The sequence below is a fragment of the Felis catus genome, chromosome A1 (assembly GCF_018350175.1).
Source record: "Felis catus isolate Fca126 chromosome A1, F.catus_Fca126_mat1.0, whole genome shotgun sequence".
Taxonomy (NCBI): Eukaryota; Metazoa; Chordata; class Mammalia; order Carnivora; family Felidae; genus Felis; species Felis catus.
The window spans coordinates 109,586,076-109,599,882 of record NC_058368.1 but is presented as its reverse complement, the minus strand read 5'-3'; the positions used below and the strand labels follow the sequence as shown (position 1 = coordinate 109,599,882).

Below are 13,807 nucleotides of genomic sequence, written 5' to 3'. Positions count from 1 at the left end.
TAAACTAGGAAAATACCTGAAATGGAGTTCAAAATAAGATGTTCCTATCTACTACCACAATTTTCTTGTGTTAAATTGCAAATTCCACCCAACTTTCTATAAAACAACTAGAAAAGTACCTGTTACATGCCAGAATAGATGGAAAGTGTGTTGAGCTGGGAGTGAGGTGATCTAACTTCTAAGTCTTTGAAGTGCTACTAACAAGGTGTGTGAACTCCCCTTCTTTTCCGTCAAAAGGTGGGACTTATTGTTTATTACATTTATTAAAACAAAGAGTCTAGATAGGATGGTTCACCATGGGCTTTAGTGAGCTAAGTACTTACTTAGAAGGAATTGTACTTCTCTGGGAACTCTTCTGGTTTAAAAGAATCTTTAAATTTTAAAAGCTTTCATGGAAGAAGAGCCAGTAGAACATTGGTTTCATCACATTCACCATATTCATATGAATAAGTTTCCTGTTTCTCTGTGTGTAGCAAAGCTGTTGGGATGCCTTCCCCTGTATCTCCAAAGCTGTCGCCAGGCAATTCAGGAAATTATTCTTCTGGGGCCAGTAGTGCTTCAGCAAGTGGTTCTTCGGTGACCATTCCACAGAGGATCCACCAGATGGCAGCCAGCTATGTTCAGGTTACGTCCAACTTCCTCTATGCCACCGAAATTTGGGACCAAGCCGAGCAGCTTTCCAAAGAGCAAAAAGGTAGGAAGGTCAATGGAGAGACTTTGAAGGTTGAAATTGTCAAAAAGAGCTTTTATGATCCAGTTAAATAAGTGTCTGATCCGCATTTAGTTTATTATGCAATCGAGAGTTGATGATAATGACCATTGCTTACCAATCACACTGAATGTACTGAATTTGGTGAAAAAATACCTTTCACTGTACTGGTGACACAGACTAAACTAAAAACAGTTTTTGGTCTAACACAAATAGGCCTTTGTTTTGGCACATTAAGGACAGCGCCAGTTATAAAAGTAATAAAAATATATGCTGTTAGGATGGGTGACAGTAAGTTTGACTTAGGCGTAGGATTACGTGCACACATTTTGTACACAGGAGATAGTTAATATGTAAGAAAGCACATTTGGCAGCTCCTGGCTAGCCCAGTCACAGGAGCATGCGATTCTTGGTCTTCAGGGTCATGAGTTTGAGCCCTGTGTTGGGTGTAGAAATTACTAAAAGAAAAATAAATAAAACTTAAAAAAAAAAAACACATTCATACTGGATTTTTAGGTCTATTGAAAAACTTACATGGTAAAAGAGACTATAAAATAAATTATTTTCTAGCATTATTCAGTTTTAGGTTATTTGAGACTTTGTACCTTATGTTTGTTATGTCCCAAACTAAGAACATTGAGAATTATAACATATTTAAAGGTCCTAGGGAAGAATCACCATATTGTACCCTGAAATTAATATAACAGTGTATGTTAACTATACTGGATTTTAAATTTAAGAAATAATAATAAAATACTAGGGAAAAGTACTATATAAACACCATAATATTTTCATAGCTTTTATTAGCAAATATGGCAAGTGTGGCAACTATTCAGGTAGATCCTTTGTAGACCAACACTCCCATCAGTCAGTCAAGTGTCTTTCTGTCACAGTGCATTTAAATATTTATTATATAAACAGGTAATCAGATGAAGATGAACGATTCCTATCCCTAAAGAGGGATAATGGGAAGAGAAAGGTAGAAGAGGAACCCCAGCATCAAACATGAAGTTGTGTTTCTTAAAATCCAATTTTTTCTTAAAATTTTAAATACTGTCAGTGTTGCTCGGGAAAGGTTACAAAGCCAAAATTCTTATTAAGTCACTCCTGCTTTACTTTACATTTTTTCTCTCTGATAACAGTTTTTCCAGCTTCATTTTTCCTTTTTTAAATCCTCTTCTTTCATTTTTACTTTTTTGCTTGGTACTTTTCAAATATTGACTAAAGGAAAGAGGATGATATAATGAACCCCTGTGCACCTTGCACTCAACTTCAGCTTTACCAATACAGTATTTTGCTGATCTTTCTCCATCTCTTTCTGACTCCTGCTTTTCTTTGCCCCTGGAGTATTTTAAAGCAAACAACAGATATTATAACATTTCACCCCAACATACTTTGGTATATGCATCCTTGAGTGATAAGGACTTTTCAAAAACATGATCACCGTGATCACTTTAACACAGTCACCAAAATTAATAGTACTTCCTTTCTGTCACCTAATACCTAGTCTACCATCCAGTTTCCCTTTTGTTGGAAATATGCGGGTTTTGGGTTTTTTTTTTTAAAGATAGCTCCGTTTGTTTCCAACAGAGTCCACACATCCATTGATCAGTCTCCCTCCTCTATTTTTTGGTGTTTTTGGAGGTGGGGCACTGTGCCATTTATGTTGAAGACAAAATGACACATATTCTGGATTTGACTGATTCCTTCCTCATGGTATCATTTAGCTTGCTCCTCTGCCCCCATATTTCCTTCATACTGATTAGTTACATCTTGAGACTTGATTAGATTCAAGTTCATTATTTTAGATAATACTTCATAGGTGGTGCTCTTGATTTCCTATTATAGCATATTACAGCATATTATGAGGCATGTAATTAATGGTTATCTCTTGTTTAGTGATATTAGGATTTGACCATTGATTGAATTCAGGTGGTTTTAGCCTCAGTTTGATGTAAGATTCCCTATTAAACTTTAACTTTTTTTTTTTTTTAATTTGCTTTAATGTTTGTTCATTTTTGAGAGAGAGACAGAGTGTGAGCAGGGGAAGGGCAAAGAGAAAGGGAGACACAGAAACCGAAGCAGGCTCCAGGCTCTCAGCTTTCAGCACAGAGCCCAGCACGGGGCTCAAACTCACGAACCATGAGATCATGACTTGAGCTGAAGTTGGATGCTTAACCGACTGAGCCACCCAGGCGCCCCTCAAACTTTAACTTCTGTTTTAACATCCATTGATGGTTATTATCTATATCCATTATTCCATTAGGAAATAGGAATCTGTCTTCTGATATTCCTTCTGCATTTTTTAGGTGGCATTCTATAAAGAAGACCCTTTTTTCCTCACTGCTTGATTGCGTCTTGTGTTGAGTAGGGCCAAGTCTTCATCATGAGAATGACCCCATTTTCTCTGCACATATAAAAACTCTTTACCATCTGAGTCCTGCATCCTTCTCTGTCTTCTCCCAAAATTGCATCGGGATCAGATGTTAGGACACTTTCGTTCCGTCCTCCTCTGCACCCACCTCACATCCACATCAACCTGTATTTGTTCACATAGGAAGAATCCTTTCATTTCCATCCCTTACATTTTTAAACTATACTGTCTGAAACATGGGATTTAGTTTATCACTGTTGGCATGGTATATGATTGCAGCAGAAAGTTTGGAGACAGGCTGTCATAAATATCTAACCTCACAGGAGCTGTTACGGGGAAACATGCACAGAACATCGTCCTTTTTTGTACCACTTGCTTGTTACACAAAAACGGTAAACAGAGACTGTTTTGAGTACATCGTAGCACTAGCTCCCCATTTTAGTAGTGTATACTGCATACTAGCAATTGATAATTTCCATTAGTGGAATTCTGCTTTTATGTATAACACTTAATGCCTAACCATACAGTCTGTTGGAAACGTTTCATGACTTAGAGAAAATAATGTAGCTTGAAAGACAGAGACTATGGGATGGATGGTTTGTTCTAAAACGTGGATGGTCATCATTTTAATGCAGGCGGGAATCTTTTTTTTGACTTCCTATGAATACTGTTTTACAGTCTAGACCAAACTTTTAAAGCAGTGATTGGGGAGAGCATGTGTATCATTTAATGACTCTTTTTGGTTTTCTAGAATTCTTTGCTGAACTGGATAAAGTGATGGGCCCTCTCATCTTTAATGCAAGCATCATGACAGACCTGGTTCGATATACCCGGCAGGGACTGCACTGGCTTCGCCAGGATGCCAAGTTGATATCTTGAACTGAACACATTCTCGTTGCCTCTGATTTTCTCCACAACACTGTGTCACATCACGAAGGAAAACTGCCATAACATGCCACCTAGTCGACACTAAGAATGAGGAATGGTTTTTTCCTCCCTGGTTCATGTGTTGTTGTTATTTATAACCCAAAGCCATGATGTCAGTTGACCCCTTTAATATTCCCAATATGGAAAATTATTTAAATGTTTTTAAATCTGCAGCACATTGCTAAGACGGTTTCGGTGATCTGTAATAAGATTGAAATTCCAGCTGCAATTCATAACTAATCAATTGAAATCCTATTTATTTTAATTTTTTTTAAGTTCCCAGATTGGGGCTAGTTTAAAACTTAATTATTTCTGCTTATGAATTTACTCTGTTGAAAATTTAGCCTAAGTTTAATGTAGGCATTTTTATTTATATACTTTTGGGAGCTTTGTTACCTAATGTCTTTTTGTGGTAGCTCTTCTAAGAGTAAGAGTTGGTTCATCTAAAACGTGGACGTGTTCTTTCTGTACCTACTACCTGATATTATTTTAAATCGTAACTACAATTTTCTTGCAGAATTTATACTTAGTATTAAGGATATTCTTCTACACATGAAAATCATTTAAATATGAGAAGATGACATTCTCCAGAGAGAAGATGAAATGTGTCTGATTCGGTATGCATTACTTCCGGAACTGTGAATGTGTGTTAATAACACTATAGGAATCACAAGGTGACTATAGCTTGCATTTAATGCATTACAAAAGAGGGCAGGTAAACTTTCTAGGAGACGGATGTCGTGTGAAGGGTTTCATAAAAGGACAATCTTGAACTTCATGGATTTTGCTAAAACCATGCGTTCTTTTTTGTTGCTAATAACTTGACAGTTTTGAAACAGAGTTAAGTTACTGAGGGACAAACAATGATCCAGCTCCCGGGGATGTTGCCTGTATCTCTTTCGGTGATGGTGTTTGAAGGGTTAAATCTCTCTTCAGAATTCTTATTTGTAAAATGTTTTTGCCACACTAGATTGTGATGCTCTCATGGGAGCATGCAGTGACTAATGCAGGAATGGGCTGGAGCTTTGCTGTGTGTGCTTTTGCTGTACAACTTACAGTTTATAATGCCTGAGGTAGAGATGACGTTCTCCTTTTAGACTTGTCTTGTATTGACTGCCTTTGTATTATGAGGGCCCCCTCACCAATGATTTGTGTTTCCAATGGGATCAGAAAATTCACACTAGAAAAGTATCTAATTTAGTTCAATGTTAGCTCTCTTGGGAAGGGGAGGGGAGCAGGGGTAGAGCTTAAGAAGCCAGCTCTGTAAGAGTTGTGTATCAGAGTACCTTCCCTGTAAGGTGCATATAGGCGTTAAAAGCGAGAAACGTACCGTCTGTCATGCCCCTTTCGTGCCCCTATCATGTCTGGTGTGCCTTAAATCTTACCTTTGAATGAAACCTTTATGGATTGTTTACAGATGAAGTTTTACACTAGGACCAGATCACCCATATGGTTGGTCTTCAGCAGTAATAATGTTAAATTCTCTTTACTTTTTAATCTTCCTTTAGGGTCACATAAAGATTAATTATTTCAGAAAAGCTAATGCTTTGGTACATGACTTAGTCTAACCTGTTGGGTAATGCTGCTTCAAAAAATAGTTTATCCTTTTCCCCATTCCAAAAATGAATCCATCCAATCAGAAAAAAGGATTGCCCTGCTATTTACAGATGATTGCTAAGGTTTGAAGTGGGAAAGACGGGATAGAAAATCTCGCAAGCCCAGTGGTGCAGTGAGTCCTCTGTGTTTGAGTCTTTTTTACACTCATTTCTGAAGCTAGTGAACCCTCATTGTCCTGTGGTTCAAACTTATAGAGCGTTTTAACTGTTTTGTACCTCGGGTTGTTTTTGCATGTCGCTGAAGATCGGAATCTAGAAATTTGGTTGAATTTAACTTTTTTCCCTTAGAGAAGTTGCCTCTGAAATCTTTCTGACTTCATCTTAGTATGTTTTAGGAACAGTTTTCCTTAAGAGGACGACTTCTCAGTGATTTAGGGTAGTTATTGAGAAACTCATCCCTGTTAATCAAGTAGTTGTATGTCCTGTCCTTCTCTGATTGCTCTTACTCTGATTCCTTAATTTGCAGTGATGTCTTAGAAAGGGATTAAGTGTCCTCTGAGCGTTTATACTTTTCAGCAACAGCAGCCAGCTGGGTACCTCTGAATTCCAGTGTGTTCTAATCTCTTGTGTGTCCTGAAAGGCAGCAGGAGTGTTTCTGGGGTCACACTGATACTTGGTTAAAATATAGTTTCCTGCATGTTTTCTGGTGCTGCTCTAAGTTAATTCTCTCTCTGTAAAACTGTTCATTCTTAGAGAATGACTTTTTCAAGCTTTTCATCGTGGAGGGATTTTTCCCACCAGGTGGTAATGGGCAGTGGATCAAAATCATATCCTAAATAATTGAATTTTTAATGTAATAGTCTGTGGAAACACCACTCCCTTCCCTCTGTGTCCATCTCCTCCAAAGTTGTCTGTGTCTTCATCCGCTCCAGCACAGACTTTGGACTCCTTTATAGGCCACCGTTCCTCCTTCCTCAATAGGTGTCTTCACTGTTCTGTAACCATTTAAACCTGAATTTGACAAGTGGCAAAAAACTTACTTCGTCTGAGACTTGTACTTAATATATAGTTAATTATAGAAGTAGCAACTATTTAAAAAAACTCTATTGACTGCTCTTTAAGACCACACTTGTATGCCAGGAGGCAGCAGCCTACACCATTGGACTCTTCACAGGCATCCAGTGGACAGTGGATGAAGTTGTCACATGGTAGTTTTGCCCAGCCTGGGCTGGGCTGTGGGGAACACTCCCCTCCAGGTGATTCAAGCTTCCACAGTCCAGCCCGGGGCCAGTCTGGCTGGGGAGCATTCAGCCCATTTCTTGCCTCAGGGCCACCTTTTCCTGGGCAAGTAGCCAAGAACTAACTTTATAAGAAATGAGTACTTCAGATCAATCTTCAGCTATAGTTGCTGAAGAGTGGAGAAGCTTGACCATCACGAATTTAATTCTCCAACGTAAAAGCAGTGTAGAGTAATGTGTGCACGTGCCCACAACATGCCTGTGCTCCGGGTAGCTCTCGCACTGGTGGATCCATAGGCATCTGGGCTGCGCTTTGCATTCACTTGTGGCTTTATTAGATTCACTGTTGTTGTTGTTTTTAATTGTTGTTTTTTTCTTTTTCTTAAAGAAAGGTTTAATCAGCTAGATCAGACAAGCATCATTTTGTACTTAATGACAGAAACTTTGGGAAATTATATTCACTGAGTGAGCTTGCATTGTGAAGCAAGAGCCTACAAAAGGCACCTGTTCTAAACGAAAGTTCTGGTTCTGGAGGCTCGCAGCACTCTGGAGTTTCAGAGCAGCCAGTGGTTGCTCCAGTCAGTGATGCCTGATTGTGTAGAGGAGAGGTACACTGTGCACTCTTCCTAGGCGTAAGGGTATGCAACTTTGGATTTTAAAATTATGTACACATACACACTTTATATATATGTATGTATGTATGAAAACATGAAATTAGTTTGTCAAAAATGTGTGTGTTTAGTACTTTAGCTTAGTGCAACTATTTCCACATTATTTATTAAATTGATCTAAGACACTTTCTTGTTGACACCTTGAATATTAATGTTCAAGGGTGCAATGTGTATTCCTTTTAGATTGTTAAAGCTTAATTACTATGATTTGTAGTAAATTAACTTTGAGAATATATTTGAGCCCTTCTGTAGTATAATAAGGGCTCTTACAGGGTGGGAAGGATTTTAATTTTCCAGTTGCTAATTGAACAAAATGGCCTCATTATGTATTTTGAATTATAGGAGTTTGCCTCTGGGTCCCAGGAACATCTGATGGGAATGACTGTTTCAGGCAGATTGTGATGATTTTTTTTAAACCTAAGTAAATCCAGAAGCAAAGCATTTCATGTTCATGTAGACTCCTATAACTCATATTCCCTAGTTATGTGGAACACAGATTTCATTTCAGTTTTCATATATTTACATGTTGGAGAGGCAGACTTTTTTTCCAATAATAAATAACATTGCACATCTAAGGTTGCTATTCAGTAAAATAAATAGAGATAAGTGTCAAATTATTTGGAATATGTAGTGACAAGAGGCCAATGTTTTTTGTGAGCTTGTCTTTGACATACTCCGTAACGGAGAAATTCAGTTTAGACATCGAGACCCTAGAACCAGGCTGGCAAGTGACAGGAAGGAAGTTAGTAGTAGTACGTAAAGCAGATGCTGATTCTGTTCAGTTGAACCGTATGGTTAATTAAAGTCACTGCTCTAGAAAAGCAACGGAAGAATATCTAAATCTCTTCTTTTTGATGGAATCTGGTTACAGAATATGGCATTAGAGTTAAGTCTAAACCGCGTCTTACAGATCTTTAAGCATCCTAAAATAGCAGCCTAAAGTAATCATCACATAATGAAGTTGACTTTTGGAATGTCAGCATTGACCTCTCCTTGCCACCATTGCTCAGCTAAGCATAAATTGCCATTCTTAAAAAGAAGCAAACAAAAAAAGCTTCCTAAATGAGCATGGAAAAAAAGCTCCCACCCAGAAATTCTAGTAATATGCAGTTTTTGACCTGTTACTGTTTCCACGTGGGGTTTCTTTTCAGCTTTCAACCACTGGAATTTTCTACTGGCTATGTTCCTCTCTGGAAAATATGTTTGGAAATGCTGCCTTTCAAATCAATGCCATGGTTATCCATACTGTTGAGTTTGTTGTTACTGTTCAAGAAGTGTCCCCCTTTTAAAACTTTATGCACACACCTGGCAAATCACTGACATGAGCGTTCAACAGTACTGGGGTTTGGGTGGGGGGGGGGCGGGGCTCACCAACAGAGCTGGCCCGGATGGCAGTGCCTAAAAAGGCACTACTTTTGAGGACCAGATGTGAGGTAGGTTGGTTAGCACGGTTATGAAAATTTCTATCTAGCCTCCGTTTTGAATGGTTTTAAGAAATTTTGTATATGGAGGATGGAAATGCTTATATATTTATTGAATCCTTTTATCTTATTTGACATTAAAATTATTTGGTGAATAACGGTTTGATATTTGGGGAGGGTTTTGGAGGGGAAGCAATGCCGCTGATAAAAAGCCTTGTTGATTTTGCAGAAAGGTACTGTTAGTGTCTGATAGGATGCCTTTGTTTTGTACATGATCCAAATCTTTGTTTTACATTTCTTTTATCCAAAATATTTAAGCATCTGACATTTTCAACCAAAATTTCAATTATATACTGTGATTTTTATTTGTTGCAATACATTAAAATTTCAGAGGTACTTTGGGGCTCAAAAGCTAGGATTTCTAAGTATGTGCATTTCACATAATAAAGCTGTTAATGGTGAGCAAAGTATTATATACTAACTAGATTTTTCCACATCTGTATAGTATATTATATGTATTTTGTGGTATTGAGATTATAGAAAGTTTAGAGTGTCAAACATGCGTTTAATGTGTATTTTTAAACAAATTTATGGCAATTAAAATATTTGGAGACAAGGGTATCACATTTCAATTTGTAAAGATCTTTTTAACTCTACTGTGTCATTAAGATGCTTTGTATAATGCCAAACCATAGCTGGAGAAACTAAGTTTAATAAATATCAAATAGATTTTCTGTATTAAAGTTTATAAACACTGTGCTCTTTAAACTTCTTCCACTCTTACTCTGCCTTTTCATGTAACTTCTCTTTTGTAGCTTAGTGTCTACTGCTTCTCTGCTTGAAGAGTCTGGTCCCCTAGTCCGGCTCTCCTTTTCTGATGACAGAAATTCTGAACTTGCTGGCCATGCATCCTTTTGCGTAGATCACAGTTCACCCTGCTCCAGTAGAACTCAGAAAAGTCTTTTCTGCTGTTCTTGGGGGCTTGGGTTTTATTGTTTTATTAAACTAGATTTTTTTCTTCCAGTTCTGCCTCCTTTTCAGTCATAGACAGACTTGGGCCCATCGTCGGGCATTAAGTGCCGACACTGCCCATGTCTGAGGCCTTGCTGAAGAGTTCTGACCTGGAGCGAAGGGCTGGGATCCAGGGCCACAGCTTGTGAACTTGCCAAGGCTGATCCTCTGGCTCTTACGAAACTTTTCTCTTGCAGCCTGCCATTGTGTTCTTTATTTCTTACATGTTCACTTTCACTGTCCTTTCCAGATTGAGTAGTCTGTTACTAGGCAATGTTGGGGTTTTTCTGTAGCATACAAAATGAATCCTTTTTCCCCTCAAAAACTTGAATTTGAGACTGAAAATTTCAGTTTGAGACGTTTAATAGTATACATAGAAAAATAAACTCTAAATTGACAAGTTTAGTTAAGCTTATCTACATAACATTCTAAGAAGAAACGGAGACCAGTTTAAAGCATATATCTGTCTTTAAATATTAAAAACACAAAACTGCTTCACTTAAGTGTCTCCAGCCAAAATGCAGTTCATCAGTATTCCATAGAATGGAGCATTGTGTAGGTGAATGCTGTCCTCTTTTCCCCCGGTGTGTACGTCATTCCTGGGCCACGCTTAGGGAACAGCGTCTTTTTCTTAAGGAAAAGAAAAGGTGGTTTTTAAGACAAAGGTTTAGCAGTGCCCAGAGACATGTCTTCTGTGTTTCCTTCCTCTCCTGGCTCTATCTAACCTCAGGATAGACTGCAGAAAGGAAAGGCACCACCTTCCATGCTAACTTTGTTGAGCTGTTCTTGGTTCTCAAGTCCTGAGGGATTCTCCATGGAACTCCTGGCTACAGCCCAGGCAGTCGCCTCTCCCAGTTTTATTCTTAGATCTGCGTGTGTGCTCTTCTGTCCTCTGCCCTTCTCCCAAGTTTTTGGAGTTACCTGCACAGCCTCGTGATACACTCAGAATCGTCTCTGCAAGAGGATCCGATGGGCCTGAGGGAAACCCCTCTCCAAAATGGAGTCATTCTCCGTGGCCTTCTCTTTGTTGAACTCGGTTCCAGCATGGGGGAGCCATCTACCTGTAGGGCAAAGACCAGTAAAGTTCAGGCGTGGAAGAGGTGACCCCTTTCTGTGCACCTTGGGAGAATGCTCACTGCCAGGATGCTGTAGACTCAGAGCAGAGGGACTTTTCCTCAAGGGCTGAGTCTGGTTCTCAAGTTCGGCCTACAATCTACCCCCCCCCCCCCGCCACACCCACCCCTCCACACCACCACAATCCCTGTACACCCACTTCTTACCTGGTCCAACAGCAGCAAGCAGATCATGAGCGCCGCAAAGAGTTTGAGATGCCACATCTTGACAGAGGGAGGCTGTTGGAGCCTGAAATCCGGGGGCAGTTCCCACTTCCTTTTATAGACTCAAATTCACCACTTTTATGGTTGCCAGGTGAGATGGGGGCAAAGTTTATATTTGCAACCACGGTCGATGTAATAAGTTAATGTCTACCAGAGGAATGTGCTCAAGGCCTGCCTTTCAGGCACGTTGTATTTACTGATCCCTCATTTGGACTTTGAGTGATTATGTTACTGGCTTGGACGCTATTACCCATTTTACCAAAAGCACCACCCTCTCCTTCCCTTTGAAGGCCACGTGAAGCCACTGAGGGAAACCAGGCACCTAGCCACACTTTGATTCCAAAATAGCTTAGTGAGGTCACCGTAATCAAAATAAAATTCTAATAGTGAGGTCTTCAGAAATAGTGTTGACCCCTTTTCAGACTTGTCTAGGAAAGAAGCACCAGTCTATCATGTTGCAGGCAATTGGATAAGGCCCTTAGCTCCCTTCTTTGGGAAGTTGCTTCAGCATATGTGATCTAACAATGGCCCCAGATCCCCCTTTTGTACAGATGGACTCTCATCCAGTTATCTGCTCCGGATCATCCCACTAGAAGAATGGACCCAGCTGTGGCAAGTTCAAAGTCTGGCCTACCTGCCTTTTCCCAGGGGAAGGGCAATCAAGACTGATATGGGACTTACTTGAACTATGGGTGAATAGAATGAATGAGTATAGGTGGTTTTGTTTTTAAAAATGTGAATGAGTTAGCAGGGGTCCTAAATCAGTGGGATTGCTTGATGGTGGTGACATATGACAGCAATCCTGGAATTACAGGCTTTCTGCCCAGTAGGTGACTGGGATCATCTGCAGAGCATAGCCTTCTAGCAGCCTCAGGGGAGCAGGCCTAGGGCTGAGATATTGCCAAAGCACAAAACATCCATCAGCTTCCGTAGGAACAGCTGCAGATGGCTAGAACAAGAAAGTGCGTGTAGCTAAGTCATGAGGTGTTATGGGTACTCCTTAAATGACATGGGCATTTTGATAAATGTGGGGGAAAGAGCTGTAACTTACCAGTAAGATTGATAGGACTTCCGATCCCTCCTATGACCTGGAAGGTTAAGCCAAGACAGATGTAACAAGATTCCTTGGTGTCTCCCTAAAAACTTGGCTGATACGGGGTCCCTGGGTGGCTTAGTCGGTTGGGCAACCGACTTCAGCTCAGGTCATGATCGCACAGGTCGTGAGTTTGAGCCCTGCATTGGGCTCTGTGCCGACCGCTCAGAGCCTGGAGCCTGCTTCAGATTCTGTCTCCCCACTTCTTTGTCTGTCCCCTGCTCACACACTGTCTCGGTCTCTCTCAAAAATAAATATTAAAAAAAAAAAAAAAAAGCTTGGCTGATACCTCTTTCCAAGGCCCTTATCATCAGGATGGGTATTTGGTTTGAGGTTGCCTGTTCTGCAAGGTAAAGTGGAGGAGACGCAGAACAGCAGAAGATAGGACAGCATAGATGCCAATCGTCTTATTGAGGGAGCAGAGGGTGGGAAGATGGACCTCAGAACTGGAGCTAGGGGAGTGGGGTGTGGCCACAGATCTGACGGTCCTGGTCCCAGTCCACTGATGACCGTGCAGCCAGGCCCTGAGGGAGACACCACTACTTGCACTTCAGGAACTTGAAGAAACAGACTAGCTGGTTGCTCCTTCCCCTTAGGCCTGAGCTTGGATGTTGAATCAGCACAGGTAGGGGCTTAACCAGGAACCTCTGTGGAGTGGGGAAGAAGCTATGTGATGACCTAGTGAACATTGGGTAAGAACACAAATTTGATTAGATAAGCAAAAGACTGACAACGTGATGTCCTAGAGACAGGTCTGTGGCCTCCGTGCCAGACTCCCCTTAAAGAGCATAATCTGCCAAATGGGATTTGGAAACTGCTAGTTCCAAACATGGTTTCTCCTTATCTTTCATTTCTGCCTTCCTCTACTCCAAGCAAAATCAAACTAGCCAATTCCCCAGGGAAGGAAAAAGCCTGAGGGTCCATTGTGTACAGGGGGATAAAGTCTTATGTATCATAATGAGTGTGACAGCACTGCAGAAGCCTTTGGGATTCAAGCCTCAATCTTGTTTGCCACCTCCCCTCCCAAGAGGAAAGTCCCATCAGTTCACTGCCCATGGAAGGAACCCTGGTTAGGAAAAGTATTCCAAAATGTGCCTACATTACCTCTGTAGTTGTTTAAGTTAAACATGGAGCAAAAATCAAAGTTTGAAAAGGAAAGTGGCATCTGGACAGCATGAAGCTGCAACCATCCCATAGCCCTTGAATAGCTGTGAATGCCTATTCCTGAAATAAATAAAAATAATCAATGGGCTCTGTACAGTCAAGTATTTGCTGAATGAATAAGCATACAACTACATCTTCCTCCAGCAGAAAGGTCTAAGCAGCCTTTAACAATCTCAGCCATAAAGAGAAAACAATGCTTGGCTGGGAGGCAGGAGCCTGGGGTCTGGGTTAACTGACCAGTGGTCAGTCCTTTCCCTTTGAGCTTCAGTCTCTTGTTCTCTCAGTGAGATGGGAGGAGATCTGAGA

At 40.3% G+C, this 13,807-nt stretch overlaps 2 protein-coding genes across 5 annotated transcripts in view; one reads left to right on the top strand and one right to left on the bottom strand.

The window, feature by feature from the left end:
- AFF4 (AF4/FMR2 family member 4) overlaps positions 1 to 9,634 on the top strand; it is a 99,658-nt gene extending 90,024 nt beyond the window's left edge. For all 3 annotated transcript variants that reach the window (XM_045058857.1, XM_023255091.2, XM_011282068.4), the window contains 2 exons: positions 474 to 694; positions 3,835 to 9,634. In XM_045058857.1, the coding sequence (XP_044914792.1) occupies positions 474 to 694; positions 3,835 to 3,962 (349 nt within the window). In that variant the 3' untranslated portion in view covers positions 3,963 to 9,634. The remainder of the gene's footprint in view (positions 1 to 473; positions 695 to 3,834) is intronic.
- LEAP2 (liver enriched antimicrobial peptide 2) lies at positions 286 to 12,484 on the bottom strand. 2 transcript variants are annotated; one of them, XM_019831929.3, is made up of 3 exons: positions 11,188 to 12,484; positions 10,829 to 10,968; positions 286 to 675 (listed from the first exon to the last, which is right to left on the bottom strand). In XM_019831929.3, the coding sequence occupies exons 1-3, from the start codon at positions 11,242 to 11,244 to the stop codon at positions 642 to 644; spliced, it is 231 nt and encodes a 76-aa protein (XP_019687488.1). In that variant the 5' UTR covers positions 11,245 to 12,484; the 3' UTR covers positions 286 to 641. The 2 variants fall into 2 exon arrangements, with proteins under 2 accessions (XP_019687488.1, XP_003980809.2); XM_003980760.5 differs by lacking the exon at positions 286 to 675 and adding an exon at positions 10,253 to 10,537 and having other exon boundaries at positions 11,188 to 12,442.
- Positions 12,485 to 13,807: the final 1,323 nt, after the last annotated feature.

Coding starts and splice junctions, on each gene's coding strand:
- LEAP2 (XM_003980760.5), bottom strand. CDS start 11,244: ATGTGGCATCTCAAACTCTTTGCGGCGCTCATGATCTGCTTGCTGCTG. Junction 10,969..11,187: donor GCTTGCTGCTGTTGGACCAG/GTAAGAAGTGGG, acceptor TTTGCCCTACAG/GTAGATGGCTCCCCCATGCT. Junction 10,538..10,828: donor TGTATCACGAGGCTGTGCAG/GTAACTCCAAAA, acceptor CTTTTCCTTAAG/AAAAAGACGCTGTTCCCTAA.